This window comes from Octopus bimaculoides, chromosome 1 (genome assembly GCF_046866305.1).
Source record: "Octopus bimaculoides isolate indiv1 chromosome 1, ASM4686630v1, whole genome shotgun sequence".
Lineage (NCBI taxonomy): Eukaryota > Metazoa > Mollusca > Cephalopoda > Octopoda > Octopodidae > Octopus > Octopus bimaculoides.
The window spans coordinates 65,679,000-65,696,424 of record NC_142928.1 but is presented as its reverse complement, the minus strand read 5'-3'; the positions used below and the strand labels follow the sequence as shown (position 1 = coordinate 65,696,424).

The following is a 17,425-nucleotide window of genomic DNA, read 5'->3' as shown; positions in this document are numbered from 1 at the left end:
TATCCTACAATATCATTCTAAATATAGATAATAGCATCATCAAAATCTCAAAGCTGTGAAATAATACATGATTAATTCAAAATGATATGAATAAATAAGCTTTACATTTGACAGAGTAATTTTAATGCTAAGGGGCTAAGGTGAATCTTTAATGTTATAAATAAGAAAAATATTTTTACATTTTAACTCGTTAGCATTCAGATTACTCGGTCAAATGAAATGCTTATTTACTCACATTGTTTTGAGTTAATTATGCATTATCTTATAGTTTTGAGATTATGGTGATGTGATTGTTTATTTTTAGAATGGTGTCATAGGGTAGGTGTGAGAGGCAGGATCTGGTTAGTTTAAGCATAAAACAGGTAGAATATTTTGGTTGGTTTAAATGCTAAAGGGTAAAGAGTTTAGTAAATGAATATCTTGTGTGGTATTCCATGAATTTTGTATACAAGACATTAATATTTGAAGTGAAAACTAAATTGTCATAATACTGCTCAAAGAGTAACACTGTTGTAAACTAATTTCCTACTATTTTTATTTTCTTGTGTTTTACTCGTGTTATAAATGAAAATGAGAACGATGAAGATGAAAATGATGACAATGATAATAAATAAGAGAACTAGCTACAACCTTTCTTGCCAAATGGTGTTGTATTGGAACAGTAGAACTTGAAGTAGATAATGCTATGAATAATAATGTGTAAATAATGGTTTAAAAACCCCTTAGGCAGAAAAAAGTATTATATTTTTCTGATTTTCTTGGCATTTGAAAATAAATGTAAAAACAAAATTTTGTATATTAGAGACTTTTCAAAAGTTACTCAAGTTACAGACAAAGTAACTTCAGAAATTGGTTGGAGTTTTTCAGTTCTTATTCAGAATTTCATAATCAATCAGAGTCTTCATTCATTAGAGTTCTGCTCAATTCCCTTTTAAATGCAGCATAGTCAAAATCATCACTGAAAATAAATATATAAATAAATGATAAATAAGCAAATAAATAATACATGAAATGTAATTAGCAAGACAGCAGTGATGCCAAATAAGAACTGACTTTGACTAAGATGGCCTGCCTAGTCCATGCCAGCATATATTGTTGGTATGGGTTGGATGATTTGACAGAAACTGGCAAGCTGGAGGGCTGTACCAGGCTCCACTGTCTGCTTTGGCATAGTTTCTATGTATAAGGAACCCTTTTTTTTGTCAAAAATTAGGCTAAAAAATATGGGAGTTTCTTGCACATGGATAATATTATAATCCCTTACGAAACCTTTTTTTCTAAATTTTAAGCCCCCAAAACTAGGGGGTTCCTTATATGTGTTAAAATATGGTGTACATGTACACGTGTGTAAATGTCTGTATATTTATGTTTCCCATCTTGACATAGTATGATTTCTGTAAATGAGTATCACTGTCATAAAAGCAGTGTCATTCATATCCAATATCCTGCATAAACATTCTGGCTATGGGGAAACATTACTCTTGCTTGGTATGAAACATGGTATGAAACATGTAAACATAGAAAGAAAAGTGGATGTTAAAATGATGATGATGATGATGATGATGATATATGATAGTTTTGGATTTTGGCACAAGGCCAGTAATTTCAGGGAACTGAGTAAATCAATTACATCAACCCCTGTGCTCATCTGATACTTATTTTATTGACCCCAGAAAGACAAAAGGCAAAGTTGACATTGGCAGAAATTGAACTCAGAGTGTAAACTAGGGATGGAAGGAGCATTTAACTATGGTTGTTCTTAGAATAAACACAGAGAGAGAAAAAAAAAAAAACAATTAAGAGAAAGATGGGCTAACAGAGGATCAAGAGGCATAGGGATACACTATATTGAAGACTGTCCAGCTGAATCCAGTGTTTTATAGATAAAGGTGATGCTGATGACAATGATGATGATGAGGAACTGGAGACAGTGGCAGATTATGATGATGGTGGTGGTGGTGATGAGGATGGCAATGGCAACCACAATAATGATGGTGGTAGTCATGGTGACGATAGTGGTGGTATGAATTATGATGATGATGATGATAAGAGTCTTAAAATTTAATGAAAATCAAATAATACAATAAAGAAAAATGTTGTTCTAGAGATATCAGAAAGATATTTGCTTCAAACAGACCTTAGTCCCAGTATTTTACCACGTTCTCTTCCAAAAGTATCGCTGGAGTGTTATACCCAATAAAACAAATTCATGCTCATCATCACCATCATCACCACCATTACCATCACCTCCTCCTTTTCTTCTCTTTGGTATTCTTTTGGTCCTCATTCTCAGCTGTATACCTATATTGGTATTCTTTACTGAATAAGCTGGACCAGTATACAGTTTACCATTTAGACTAATTAGACTCTGTTAGCTTCCATGCGAAGTTAACAATAGCTGAACTGTAAATTTTATTTATTTTCATTTATTAATTTTATCAAGAAATAAAATGATTGTCTTTTTCTAGTAATATCTTACCTTATATGGCATCATATTCTACTTGGTTGGGTGGAATAGGGCTGTAAGAAATGAGGTGTAGCTCGTTATTTTATATATTTATATATATTTATGTACATTTATTAATAAAGCTGCAAAAACATCACAGAAACTGTTACTCAGTGTTTCAAGTTCCCAGAGAATCATCCGAAACTGTCCGATGAACAGGAACATGAAACTCTGAGTAACAGTTTTTATGATGTCATTGCAGCTTTATTAATAAAGCATATTACTCTACCTCCAATATTTGAGTACTATTTTTTCCACCTTGTTTCACAATTATGTGATAACTCTGGTATATACACATTTACGTGTATACTGATCCCTTGGATTATAATAATGGTTTCAAATTTTGGCATAAGGCCTGAAATTTTGGGAGAGGGTGTTAGTTGACTACATTGACCCCAGTGCTAAACTGATGCATGTTTTATTGGCCCTGAAAGGATGAAAGGCAAAGGTGGACCTTGGCGGAATTTGAACTCAGAACATGGAGACAGATGAAATGTCACTTAGCATTTTGCCTATCGTGCTAACAATTCTGCTAGCTTGCTGCCTTCCCTTGAATTATGATAATGATTTCTCATATTAGCACTTGGCCACAAATTATGAGGAAGGGAACAATTAAACTGAATCCTGTTCTTTACTGGTATTTTCTTTTAATGACCCATAAGGATTAAAGGAAAAATGGGGGATCTAAACTCAGGCATAAAGGGTCATAACTGAATAGGCTAAGGCATTCTGTCTGGAACTCAATTAGGACCACTGTTCTTAAACCCACTATGTTATATTAATAAAAACAGAATGAGGTTAACTGTCCTGAAGGTAAGGGGAAACTGGTTAGTACTAGAGGTATTTCTACCAAAAGGTCTCCCCTTCTTCACCAATGTAAAGAGACTTAGATATAAATTTCAGAATTCATTTTCCCAAGCTGTTATTAGTTGGTGATAAAGTGTGTATCACCACTCTTTCCAAATTTGAATTATCTGAGGTAGGCTAAATATGTTCAGATTTAACTTTACCACTTATTTTCTTATTCCTTTTGATTTTGGTAAATCTAAAACTAATAACCTGAAAAGAAGAAAGTTGTTATAGTTGTGATGGTGATGGTGGTAGTGATCAACTGTTTTTATATCAGGGATCAGGATATAAAAGACCGACTAATTTTGGTTTTATGTTCAAAACACATAAGGAAATATTTCAGCATGTAAATATTAATAATTTGAATTTGACTTTCAGATTTTAAAACATTTTTATATAAGTCTGAATTCCATTTATGATTTTAAAAATTTCTTTTGGTTTTAGTTTTTTTTCTGCTCAGTTTATTTTAGAAAAGTCATATTTTGGTCATCCATTAGAAATTTTATGCCCCACCTTGCAAAAAAATAATAATAATAAATAAGTTGCAAAAAAATTTAAATTGAATTAAATTGAAATAGTTATCTTAATGTGAGCTCAGTTATCAATTTTAGTTTTGACATCTTTTATAACATTTTTTAGTAACTTATTTCAAATTCCATTTTCACGTCATCTTAATTTACCCAAGCAACTACCCAATCCTACACCTCAGGCTAAAAAAAAAGAAGAAAAAACTGAATAAAGATGAAAATTGGACTGAAATTTTGTATACCTGAAGTCTTCAACAGAATCAAGTCTGAACTTTTAATTAGCATTAAGAATCTAAAATCCTACTTACTCATCTTTATGGATTTTTCCTCCACAATTCCAAAGACATGGTAGATATGAATGATGAGTTTGACCCTTTCGTTGTCTGGTGATATCTTGAATTGTTAGATCGGACTGGACAAACAAATGAAATGCCACATCAGATACTATTTTCTTGTCTTTGATACATCTGTAAAGATATAAACAACATCCTACTGAATTGCAAAGTATTTTCAAGCCAATTTTTGCAAATACAGTTTCATTTCTGTTTTTTCTATCAATACTTGAACTTAGTATTTATAGATTTTAGTTAGTACAATAAAATAAAACAATAAATTTAAAGATAAGTAGTTGTAGTCTGTGACAACAAAAATCTATTCAATAAATTTTACAAAACAAAAATTTTGGCCAGCTCTGGATCAGGGTGGTAATACTAGTCAAGAACACCCTGATTATGGGTCAAATAGTAGAAGATGGTCATGTAGCTAAGGGATACAGGATCCAGAGGAGAGCTGGTACCTAGACAAGTACCAAACAGACCTACAAGTGTGCAGACATGGACTTAGGTCATGTGAACCAGTTGCCCTGCCTAAGAGTTCAATAGATCATGTGCTTCAAGAATAATCTCAGGTGAGTAGGAAACTTGTGGAGTAAATTGTAAATAAACAAGAAGAAAGCAATGAGAAACTACTGCTGTATTTTTCCAAAGGAAAACCATGACTTTTAAGTCTTTGGTTTGGAACTCCATGATTGCTAATGCCTCTGGCACATGATGAGAGAGAAAAGTATGACAATCATCAAAGGAACTTGTGTGTGATTACTTGATCTATAGCCAAAGCAATTTCAATTCAAAGCCTACTGTATAAAAAAAAAGAAAAGGAATATATAGCCCTAGATGTGCAAAAGCTAGAATGGTAGGTGCTGAAACATCTTTGATTCTAGATCTGCTTAATCAGGGTTGACTTGGGGTTAAATAACAACATTAATAACCAATAATGTGATAGTTATATAAAAATGTGAAGGCACATGGCTCAGTGTTTAGAGCATCGAGCTCACAATCATGAGGTAATGAGTTCGATTCCCAAACCAGGCTGTGTGTTGTGTTCCTGAGCAAAATACTTTATTTCATGTTGCTCCAGTTCATTCAGCTGTAGAAATGAGTTGCGATATCACTGATGCCAAGCTGTATTGGCCTTTGCCTTTCCCTTGGATAACATCAGTGGCATGGAGAAGGCTGGTATGCATGGGTGACTGCTGGTCTTCCATAAAGCAACCTTGTCTACACTTGTGCCACAAAGGTGCAATTCCATGGTCATTCATTTCTGAAGGGGATCTTTACTCTTTATATAAAAATAGTATGATAGCTATGTGACACTCTCAATCAATAAATGATATAACACATTTAGCCAATAGTCTTAAAAGTTTTACAATATAGACCAAAGGGAAAAAAAACTACATTAAACCTACTCATTTAGGAAGTTTTTTAGTGGAACCAGTCTGGAAGCAACAACACTTGGATTGTAATTTCTTTTGAACCAGTAGTTTGATGGAAGGACAGGGATATTGCTGAAATAAACAAATATCAAATAAACAAAATAAGCATAATAAAATAAAAAGATACCATATATACTCATGTAAAGGTCGAATTTTTTAGTCTATTTTTTTAAGGTCAATTTTATGGGGTTGATTATTATATGGATACTACTTCTGAGGGGCTGAAATTCAAGTTAGAATCTGAAATACCATATTAGCAGCAGAAGCCCATCTGGTCTCTAAGCGAATAAAACAAAAATACAATGAATTACAGTAATATTGCCAATTCTATGTATCAAAACACATGTCTTAGTAAATAACAAAACCCATAAATAAGACCGTGTAGCTCTTATAAATATTTACACTTTCTCTCTTATTTGTATCCATCAAACTTAACAGACTAGCTGTATGAAATCAATTTATATCTCATAATTATGCTCTATTATCACCAGTAATATATCTACCCTGTACTGGCATACCACTACCTACTGTAACACGATGCATACAGCCGGTACCTACTGGGCATGTTTCACATCATAATTCTTCAATAACATTACACTAATGTTGTTCTGTTGTTCGTGAAATAGTAGGGGTTCAACTTTTACATGAGATTGACTATTACTCGAGTATTTAGGGTAAATAACAACAAGTTTAAACCGAGAATGACATTGCTGTTAAATGAGATGTTTCATATAGTTGTAACTGTATACTGTACTTCTAAATGCACATGCACTTCCTCTCTTATTTTTTTCCTCTCTCTCCATTTCCCTTTCTTCTACCTTTCTTATTTTCACCTTATCTCCCTCACTACCATCACTACCGTCAACCACTGCTGATGCCACCACCACAAATACTGCAATCATTTCTGACGATACTGCCCCCCCCCCCCCCCACACACAACAACAACAGCAACAACAATGAAAATAACACTATTCTCAACAATGGGTTCATTGTTATTTTTTCACCCTTGAATTGTTTACAAATGTATACTGTTTCATATTTATATAAATAAGCAAAAAATATACCCTGAAAAATAACCTCATTATTTATAGAATCTATTCATAATTAGATGGAGTGAACTTTCACTGAAGTATCAAATGAAGAAAAGATACCTTGTTAAATAATCTGAGTGGTAAGAGAGGAGAGAGAGGGAGAGAGTGTGTGTGTGTGTGTGTGAGAGAGAGAGAGAGAGAGAGAGAGAGAGAGAGAGAGAGGAGAGAGAGAGAAAGACAGAGAGAGACAGGATGAGTGAGAGAAAATCCCTATTGCTGTGATTTTTGTGTTGTTTTTATATATCATTTAGAATAGGAGGGCCTTTTCAAAGCCTTGAAGCAAGGCTTATGACAAGTGGGATTCAGCTGATACTTATGGCCCAGGAAGAGCTTATAGATCGAAGAAAGAGCCAGTGAATTTCTTGGTGTGGCCTGAAAGCAGACCCATTAAACATTGCAAGATTTCTCTTGGAGGACTTGCCTCTGAGAATTGACAGAAGAGAGGAAACCTTTCCACAGTACTTTCAACAGAATGGAGTTTGCTAAAGGCACCCAGAAGCTTGATGGTGGAGTTAAATCTGGAGTAAGATCAAGCCTAGCATTTAAGAAGAATAAGAAGAACTAAGACGGTTTCTCTGATGGATCTAGATGCAGATTCCATCAACCAAATTTCACTCTCAAAGCTTTAACATAAAGCTGTGGGTGAAGATATTTGCTCAAGGTGCCACACAGTAGGATTGAAACCCAAACAGTAGTGGTGGATCTCTGTCATTCAATAATGAAGATTTAGTTAATTGATCAACTTAATTACCTGCTCCTGAATTAACTCGTAAGTGGCTGAGTATTCCACAGTCACATGTCACATGTACTTATAACAATTCTCAGACAGAATCAATGCCACACAGCCTGTGCCTTTGAATTACAGTTACATTCCTCCTGATGGGTTTCTATTTAATTTCTAAATAAGAATCCATTGAATTTCACTCAGAAGGTATGGAGGTGCATGGCTGAGTGGTTAAGCTGTTGATTAGGGTGTTGGACATGATTGTAGGACTGTGGTTTCAATTCTTGGACCAGGCAATGCATTGTATTCTTGAGCAAAACACTTCATTTCATGTTGCTTTTTGTCCACTCAGTAGACAAAAACGAGTACTCCTGTGATGGACTGCTATTCTGTTCAGTAGGGAGTATTCATGTCGGAGAATCTGTGAACACAGCTCCTATGACTCAGGAAGGAGCTTTTTCCTTTATGATGCTTTGTATTGGGATTGAACCTATGACCTTGTGGCTGTGAAGCAAACTTCTTAACCACACAGCCACATCTGTACCCAGTCTGCTGAGTGAACACCAGCTGATAAGAACTGGATAATGTAGTTCTAGGTATACTATCATACAAATGACTAAAACAAGACTGGGATAGTCATGGCTGGAGGATCCTTAATCATAGTTCTGCTCTTTCAATTCTGTCTCAAGAACTAAACAACAATAAAAACAACAACAAATATAACATTGACCTTATACAAATATCTCAACATTATTATCATTGATTGGTCTTTTCATTCAGGGTTGATCTGGGACTAAACAACAGCAATCCTTTCTACAATAGGCACATGGGCTGCAATTTATGAGGGAAGGGGGTTAGTCAATTACATCAGCCCCAATATTCAGTTGGCACTTATTTCATTGAGCTTGAAAGAATGAAAGGCAAAATTGACCATGGTGGAATTTGAACTCAGAATGTAAAGATGGGTGAAATGTCACTAAGGGCTTTGTCCAGCATGCTAACAATTCTGCCAGCTTGCAACCTTTAAAAAACAACAACAACAATAACAGCAAATCACACACATACACGTTTAGGTATATTTTGACTGTAACAACCACAATCACAGCTGTAAAACATACGTTTATATGCACACACATGCAAGAACATGGAAATACATGCACCCTAACACATGCACATACTTTTAAAATCTCTAATTATAAGTCAAAGAAGTAGCCTCTTCGTGGTCATTTGGTTTGTTAGAAATAGGAGTCAAATTCTCCACATATCACACCATACTATTTTAAATAAAGAAATGACACATTAGACAGGAGTGGCTGTGTGGTAAGTAGCTTGCTTACCAACCACATGGTTCCAGGTTCATTTCCCCTGTGTGGCACCTTGGGCAAGTGACTTCTACTATAGCCTCGGGCTGACCAAAGCCTTGTGAGTGGATTTGGTAGGCGGAAACTGAAAGAAGCCCGTCGTATATATGTATATATATATATATATGTGTGTGTGCATGTGTATATGTTTGTGCGTCTGTTTGTCCCCCCAACATCGCTTGACAACTGATAGTGGTGTGTTTGCGTCCCTGTAACTTAGCAGTTCGGCAAAAGTGACCAATAGAATAAGTACTAGGCTTACAAAGAATAAGACCTGGGGTCAATTTGCTCAACTAAAGGCGGTGCTCCAGCATGGCCACAGTCAAATGACTGAAACAAGTAAAAGAGTAAAAGAGTAAGAGTAATATAGTTATATATTAACCTAAAAAGATGGGATGGCTATAAATGGAATGTCTTTGGTTATAGTTTTATTTGATTAAGGTTGATCTGGAGTTAAACTTCAAGAACACCAGTAACAACAACATCTTTAACAACAATCACAAGAACAAAAGCTATTTCTTCAACATACATTAAAAACTCCAGACAAAAAGAACAATTTAAATGTTTTGCATACGAGGTAAGATACTCCCAACGAAGAGTTCTGCGAAGCCACTTGAATTCCTTGAAACTTCGATATACTCCTCTTGAAGACCTCAGAGGAAAAGCTGAACTTGCATTCTGGGAAATATAAAATAAAATGTATGAAATAGCATGAAACTATCTGCTTTGTATTTCATTAACGGTATTTTCAACCTTTTCAATTCACAGCACACTGCTATGGCACTCCATTAACTTCTTTTATTACACACACACACAAATAAGAAACCAAAAGTGCTTATGCTAATGAAGCATATACTAACTTTATAGCATTGCGATTGCTTACTCTACTAAGTGAGTCTTACCTGGTGGTACTTATTTAAAGCTAAGTAGACTGAGCCATTTGAGAGTTAAGTATTTGTTGGTTATGGGCACTAAGCAAAAGAGGTAACAGAACTGCTATCTCTTTTATAAGTTAATGAAAAGAGTGAGCAAGCTTCCTATGGTTGTGAAGTTTGATGTCGTTGATGTTTTGATTGAACGTCTGTAAGTTAATGCCCACATGAAAAATATGCTTGGAAAGAGAATACCTGAGAATTGCAGTTCTTGGAAGGAAGGGTGTAAGATCAGGATTCAGTAAGACTAAAATACAACAAGGACAGTGAAAGGAAGCAAAGGGCTACTGCATTGAATGAGTTAGAGTGGAAAGTGAGTACAACTTTTATAGTTTATTGAAATGATAGAAAATACAAGGGGGAAAAACAGTGGTACATCAAGTTTTTGTTATTGTTGCTTAACTTCAAGTCAGAGCTGATTAAGTAGCCCTATCTATCAAAAGTCTGAAGTAATATTACCAATTCTATGCATCAAAACACATGTTCTAGTAAATAACAAGACCTTGTCTTTTCCTATGTGAAGGGAAACCAGAACCACGTTATTTTATTTAACCCTTTAACTGAAATTTTATAGTTATTTTCAGTAATGATGTTAAACATCTACCAAAAAATAAAATTGATATTTTCTGCAAGTCATGTTGCCTCAATAAACTTGACGTATATCAACAAAAAAATTGTTACATACATGACACTCTTTGGCAAAATATAACTTGGTATATAAAATTATTTTCTGTAGTCAAGGCTGACGAAATATTGAGTGGATGTGTCTGATTTTTGCAGTAAAGATGTTCCCTGACTACATTCTTGCTCACAGCTATCAGAGATGGCTATCTGTGAGTGGGTTGGAGTGGGTGTAGAAACTATGCCAAATCAAATTGGATCCTGGGGCAGCTACCAAGCTGATCAATTTTCAGTCAAACTGTCCAAACCATGCCAGCATGGAAAACAGACGTTAAATGAGGATGATGATGATGATGATGATGATGATGATATATATATATATATATATATATATATACAGGGATTGGACAAAATAATGGAAACACCTAGCATCATAGCATCATAATTTTGAAATATCTATAAAACTATCAAAACCTTGTTTATTTTTGTTTTTTGATTTATTATTAGTGTTGCTTAATATGTTTTGCTAAAATTGCTGTTTCTTTTCAGATATCATCTATCGAATCTATCGGACTTTCAAAGAGGTCAAATTGTTGGTGCTCATATGGCAGGTGCTAGCGTAATGAAAACAGCTGAAATGTTTGGTTTATGAAGAAGTACCGTCTCGAAAGTAATGACAGCCTTTGAGAAAGAGGGAGAAATCTCCTCGCTGAAACAAAACTTTGAAAGAAAATAAAAACTTTCAGATAGGGACCGTCGGATTCTTATGCTAATTGTTAGAAAGGATCACAAAAGTACAGCTCCCAAAATTACTGTAGAGCTTAATGACCACCTTGAGAACCCAGTTTCCACCAAAACTGTTTGCCGGGAGCTGCACAAAGCCAGATTTCACAGGAGAGCTGCAATCAGAAAACCACTACTTTCAAAAACAAACATTGCAAAGTGTTTAGAGTGGAGTAAAAACCTACAGAATTGGTCCCTAGAGCAGTGGAAAAATGTTACTTTCTTGGACAAGTCATCCTTTACCTTATTTCCAACCACTGGCCAGGTATACATGTGAAGACAGTCAAAAGAAGCATTTGACCCAAATCGCCTTCTTCCAACTGTGAAACATGGAAGAGGATCTGTGATGATCTGGGGCGGGGTGGGGGTGGTCTATATCTTGGAAATCTGCTGGCCCAATGGTTTCCCTTCATGGCAGAATTAATAGTCAAGACTATTTAAGAATTTTATCTGATCAAATTCATCCTGTGGTTGCAGAACTGTTTCCAGGGGAAAACGCAATCTTTCAGGATGATAATGCACTAATTAACACAGCTAAAGTTGTCACTGAATGGCACAAGGAACATTCTAGTGAAGTTGAACTTCTTATCTGGCCACCACAGTCCCCAGATCTCAATATTGTTGAACATTCATGGTGCATTTTAGAAAAACATGTAAGGAGTCGATATCCTCCACCATCATCACTACAAGAACTGGAGACTGTTTTAGCTGATGAATGGACAAAAATTCCTTTGGAAACAATTCAAACTTTGTATGAGTCCATACCTCATAGAATTCAAGCTGTAAGTACTGCCAAAAGTGGTCCTACCCACCATTATCATCATCATCGTCGTTTAATGCCCGCTTTCCAAACTGACATGGGTTGGACAGTTTGACTGAGGACTGGCGAGCCAGAAGGCTGCACCAGGCTCCAATCTCATCTGGCAAAGTTTCTACAGCTGGATGCCCTTCCTAACGCCAACCACTCCAAGAGTGTAGTGGGTGCTTTTACGTGCTACCGGCATGAGGGCCAGTCAGGCAGTACTGGCAACGACCATGCTCAAAAAGTGTTTTTTATGTGCCACCTGCACGGGAGCCAGTCCAGCAGCACTGGCAACGATCACACTTGAATGTTGTTTTTCATGTGCCACCAGCACATGTGCCAGTAAGATGACGCTGACAACGATCATGCTCAAACAGTGCTTTTTACATGCCACCGGCACAGGAGCCAGTCAGTGACCCTGCAATGATCACGCTCGAATGGTGCTTTTAACGTTCCACTGGCATGAGTGCCAATTAGGCGGTACTGTCATCGGCCATGTCAGTGATTTTGATTTCACTTGCCTCAGCAGGTCTTCGCAAGCAAAGTTTAATGTCCCATGAATGAAAGGTACTCATAAGTGGACTGGTTATACACCACTGGCATAGGCCATGAGTTATAGTCTCACTTGGTTAACTATACAGGTGACTAGGCTATAGTCAACACTGCCAGATATTTTGAACATCTCTGTGGTGATTCCTTATAGGCCGGGGGCTTTCCCTGTCTTCATACCCTTAATTACTTTATCTACCAAGGTACTGTTAATTCGGAAAACTGGTCCCTCCTGAAGTTTGTATTGCAAACCATAAGATCATTTGCATCTCAGAACTCCAGCAGCCTGGTTCCCTTATCATTGTGGGAACCAAAACCATAGCCTCCATGTATGCCATGGAAGCCCCCTACATGTTGTCCAACATGTCCATTGAAGTCACCAGCCACAAAGAGAAGGTCCTTGTCATTAGTTAATGAGGTAGTCAGCAAGAGGGTGTCATAAAATTGGTCTTTCTGTCCATCAGGTAGCCCCGGCTGAGGGGCATAGGCCGAGATAATGGTTGCTAACCCATGATGTAGCACTAATCTAATCTTAAGTATTCTATCGCAGACTCTGACTACCTCGATTACCTTATCAACCCATTTCTCTGCAAGAAGTATATCAATGCCCCCGACTCCGTCAGTGTTCCCTGCCCAGAAAATCTTGTACCTATGTTCTTTTCCTGTGAGGAACCTAGCAGAACCTCTTCTCCACCTTACTTCTTGGATGCAGCACAAATCTATATGTCTCTGTTTATGCATCTCAATAATCTCACCAGACTTGCCTTTCAGTGTGCCAACGATGAGGGTGCTGGGAGGTGTGGGCCCATGAGACCCTGGGATGGGGGACAGCAGCGTCATGTACCAGAAAAGAAAGCTTGCATTTGGCAGATTTCATAAACAAACAATAGCCTTCAACCTGCATACACTACACCATCATTTTTATGCGCTACATGATCACTACCTTACATAGGAGATAAACCCTAAGTAGGGGTGGGGATGGCGTTAAGCCTTTAGAAGTGTTCATGGGAGACAACCAAAAGATGTCAGAGGATAGGGACTTCCGGTACAGGTGGTGGGGGTGGGAGTGCAGGCGTACTATGAAATAGCAAAATTAGAGAAGAACATCTGGTTATCGAAACAGAGAGAGACAGAGAGAGAGAGACAGAGAGAGACAGAGAGAGAGAGACAGAGAGAGAGACAGTGAGAGACAGAGAGAGGGACCAGAGTTAGGCTGGTCAAGGATAGAACACGAGGGAGAAAAATATTCTTTTGGGATTTGGGGTAACATGATTTAATGAAACAGCAAATGATGATAATAGTGAAATATAATTGAAAAATCTTAGAATTTTCAGTCAGCCAATCTGTGACAAAATTAGAGATATAAGTGATGATGTGACAAAATTAAATTAATGAATAAGTGATGATAGTAAATGTGTGTGAAAAGAACTTAAGTTTGTTTTTAAAACATAACAGCATAGAAGACAAGTTTAAACTATGTTTACATAGGTAATGAAGTAGATTGAATAATGAAAAGAACTAATAAGGGGATTATGATCTGCACAGAAAGAGAGGTATTAGATGTACGAAGTTGAAAAAAAAAAAAACAAGATTTCTTATCTGAACATCTTCTGGATTTGTATTCTTTTGGCGGAGTGGTTAAAATGAAGTAGTGGAATCCGAATGAGCTAGTTTATATAGAGTGGGGTGGTGGAGGGGGGGAGTTAGGCTGGTCAAGGAGAGAGGGACCAGAGTTAAAATAAATTTGTTTGAAATTCTAAAGTGTTTCCATTATTTTGTCCAACCCCTGTACATAAGATCCAAGGATCGAGGCTTAGGAAGAAAGTTAGCTTCAAGTAATCTGTAGTAAATATAAAAACCAACTTCCAGGGACAATAGTGGTTTATTGCGATGGAAAGTTGTGAACTTTTTTCTTATCAAAGTACAATAAATTGAAAAAAGTTCTTTTTATATTTCATGGTAGGCAACCAGGGTTGCCAAGTGTATGCATAAGAATACAAGAGTTAAAGAATGGAGTTGATAAGACCTAGGCTACATATGTTTTATAACGAGTGGAACCTCGGAAGTGGTAACTACTCAAGTGAGGTGTATACTGCAGGCTACTCTTCAGGCCAAGGATATCTTGATTAAAAGAAAGTTTACATTATTGTATATGTTGACACATGGAATATTCAACCAGAATGGGTAGAGATCATGGTAGGAGAGGAGAATATAAATGTATCATTCATTTTCCATACTGGCGTGAGTTGGCTATTTTGATAGGATGTGGCAAGATAGAGCACTGTACTAAGCTCTACTGTCTGCTTCAGAAAAGTTTCTATGGCTGGATGCCCTTCTTTGTGCCAACCACTTTACAGAGAGTACCAGCACCAGATATGTTTTTCTTTTAAGAAAAAGCACCCGTTACGCTCTCGGAGTGGTTGGCATTAGGAAGGACATCCAGTTCTGGAAACTATGCCACATCAGACTGGAACCTGATGCAGCTCTCTGGCTTACCAGTTTCAGTCAAACCAGCTAACCCATGCCAGCGAGGAAAGTGGATGTTAAATGATGATGGTGATGATGATGATGAAAAACTGTAAAGGTAGAAAAGTGAAAAGCATAAGAGAAAGTAAAATAAATCTACAAAATACTAACACCTACGTTAGTGATGATCTCATATCGTGTGTATAGAGGTCTGTTATTTTTGTAAACGGTCTTTGGATTTGTTACCAGAAAGTCAGCACGATCCTGCAATAAAGGTAGCAGATAGGAAGTATAAATAAATGATGCTTGTAATGATTAATAATTATTCATTATGATTAGAAAAGAACAGTGGCTGTCAATGTTAGCATTGAATCTATTGAAGAAATGCATATGTATGTACATCTGCGTGTGTGTGTGTGTGTGTGTGTGTACATGTGCATATGTGCACTCATGCATACACATATGCACACAAACATATACACAAACATCTATTGAGCAAATCGTAGGATGTTACTAATTGCTGATTCTGTTCGGCTAGTCCTGCACAATCAACAATTTTTCTAATGGAGACGTAACCCGATGTCAGCAGGTGCAGATTATGGCGGATGACACACTTAGGGATCAGTCTCACTATCTGGTGAAGACTTAATCCACCATCACACTGGCTGCTATACAAAAAGGAAGAGGAAGTGGTATCCGGGAGATGAATAATCCTCCTAGCCCCTACGCGAATGACCGTGTCTAGTCACTCAAGAATTCCTCTTGATGGCAGCATCTGTGTGAGACTATAAAATAGTCTCGGCAGGTAATAGTGCTGTACAAAGGATCATCATCACCGCCACCACCACCACCACCATTAATAGTTTCATAGCAGTTATCTCAACATGTATTTCTAATTGGTATATCCTTACTATATCTGAAGAGATTCATCTTATAATGATTTTAATTTTATAAATTAATTATCTAAAGATTTCCGAATCGAAACAGCTGCCAGAGATGCTGTCATATTTTATAATTAATAAATAATTTTATTAACTACTTCTCCATTTTCTCCTTATTCTTTATACACACACACACACACACACATATATATATTATATATATATAATACAGTTCTATACTTAAGACATGAGGAATTACATACATTATTTATGTTATTTACATTTGACGGATATTTGTCCTCATTGTTGTTAACACAATGTTTCAGCTGATATACCCTCCAACCTTCATCAGGTGTCTTGGGGAAAGTTGGAATCAGGGTTTTCATTTCTAAGGTATTTTTTGATGTAATTATTATTATTAATGCAAATAATATATATATATATATATATATATATACATATATATATATATATATATATATATATATATATATATATATATATATATATATATATATATATATATATATATATATATATATATAACTTTTATAAGTAATATTCTAAAAGAAATATTCTAAAAGAATATATAATTGAACTTATGTTGAGTGCTCAATTATCTTGAGCAAATAAATGTGTATATATGTGATTTTATATTATTAATTCATCAATAATATATTTAGGAAATCAATATTTAGTATTTCAAAAGATATATATCCAACATAACATGGTAGCATAATAAATTTAAAAGTTTAAAACATAAAAATAAAAATACGGAATATAAATATTGATACATATAAAAATCTAAAAATAGATAAATATATGTTTAAATATATATGCGTATAAAAATTTATGTGTAAATAAGCATGAATATTATTAATTCTAAATTATAAAATATAAAGAAACCTAAAGTTAAAAGAATAAAATATCTTACGATCGTTTCACGGATATTACTACAATCGCAAAGTGATCTAAAGATCATCTTATTGTTAGTAACTCCGTTCTTCAGAGATGCATTAAGAACCCTTTATATACCTATATATTATTAAAGTTTTTGAAATATTAAAATTAAAAATACTAAAAATTAGAAATAATAATATATACTGTCCTTCTTATAAGTTTTCACGTTAGTCCTTCTGAAGTGTGTAAAATTTGTTCGTTTTCTCCTTTGTTGAAGTTTCGATTATTGAATATTTATTTATATAAAAATTGGTATATTTTTTGAAAGTATAATATTCATGCTTATTTACACATAAATTTTTATACGCATATATATTTAAACATATATTTATCTATTTTTAGATTTTTATATGTATCGATATTTATATTCCGTATTTTTATTTTTATGTTTTAAACTTTTAAATTTATTATGCTACCATGTTATGTTGGATATATATCTTTTGAAATACTAAATATTGATTTCCTAAATATATTATTGATGAATTAATAATATAAAATCATATATATATATATATATATATATATATATATATATATATGTAGGTATATATGTATGTGTGTTGGCCAAAAGTCACTCGACAGTAAATTAAAATTCCATAAAT

At 35.2% G+C, this 17,425-nt stretch overlaps 1 protein-coding gene across 1 annotated transcript in view; it reads right to left on the bottom strand.

Moving 5' to 3' along the window:
• Nucleotides 1–231: 231 nt before the first annotated feature.
• Nucleotides 232–17,425, bottom strand: part of LOC106877502 (sorting nexin-10-like) — a 19,494-nt gene continuing 2,300 nt past the window's right edge. Inside the window, exons 2-6 of the mRNA XM_089343666.1 lie at nt 15,160–15,246; nt 9,404–9,507; nt 5,627–5,725; nt 4,191–4,349; nt 232–958 (exon numbers count right to left, since the gene is read on the bottom strand). Coding sequence (XP_089199792.1) covers nt 889–958; nt 4,191–4,349; nt 5,627–5,725; nt 9,404–9,507; nt 15,160–15,246 — 519 coding nt within the window. The 3' untranslated portion in view covers nt 232–888. The remainder of the gene's footprint in view (nt 959–4,190; nt 4,350–5,626; nt 5,726–9,403; nt 9,508–15,159; nt 15,247–17,425) is intronic.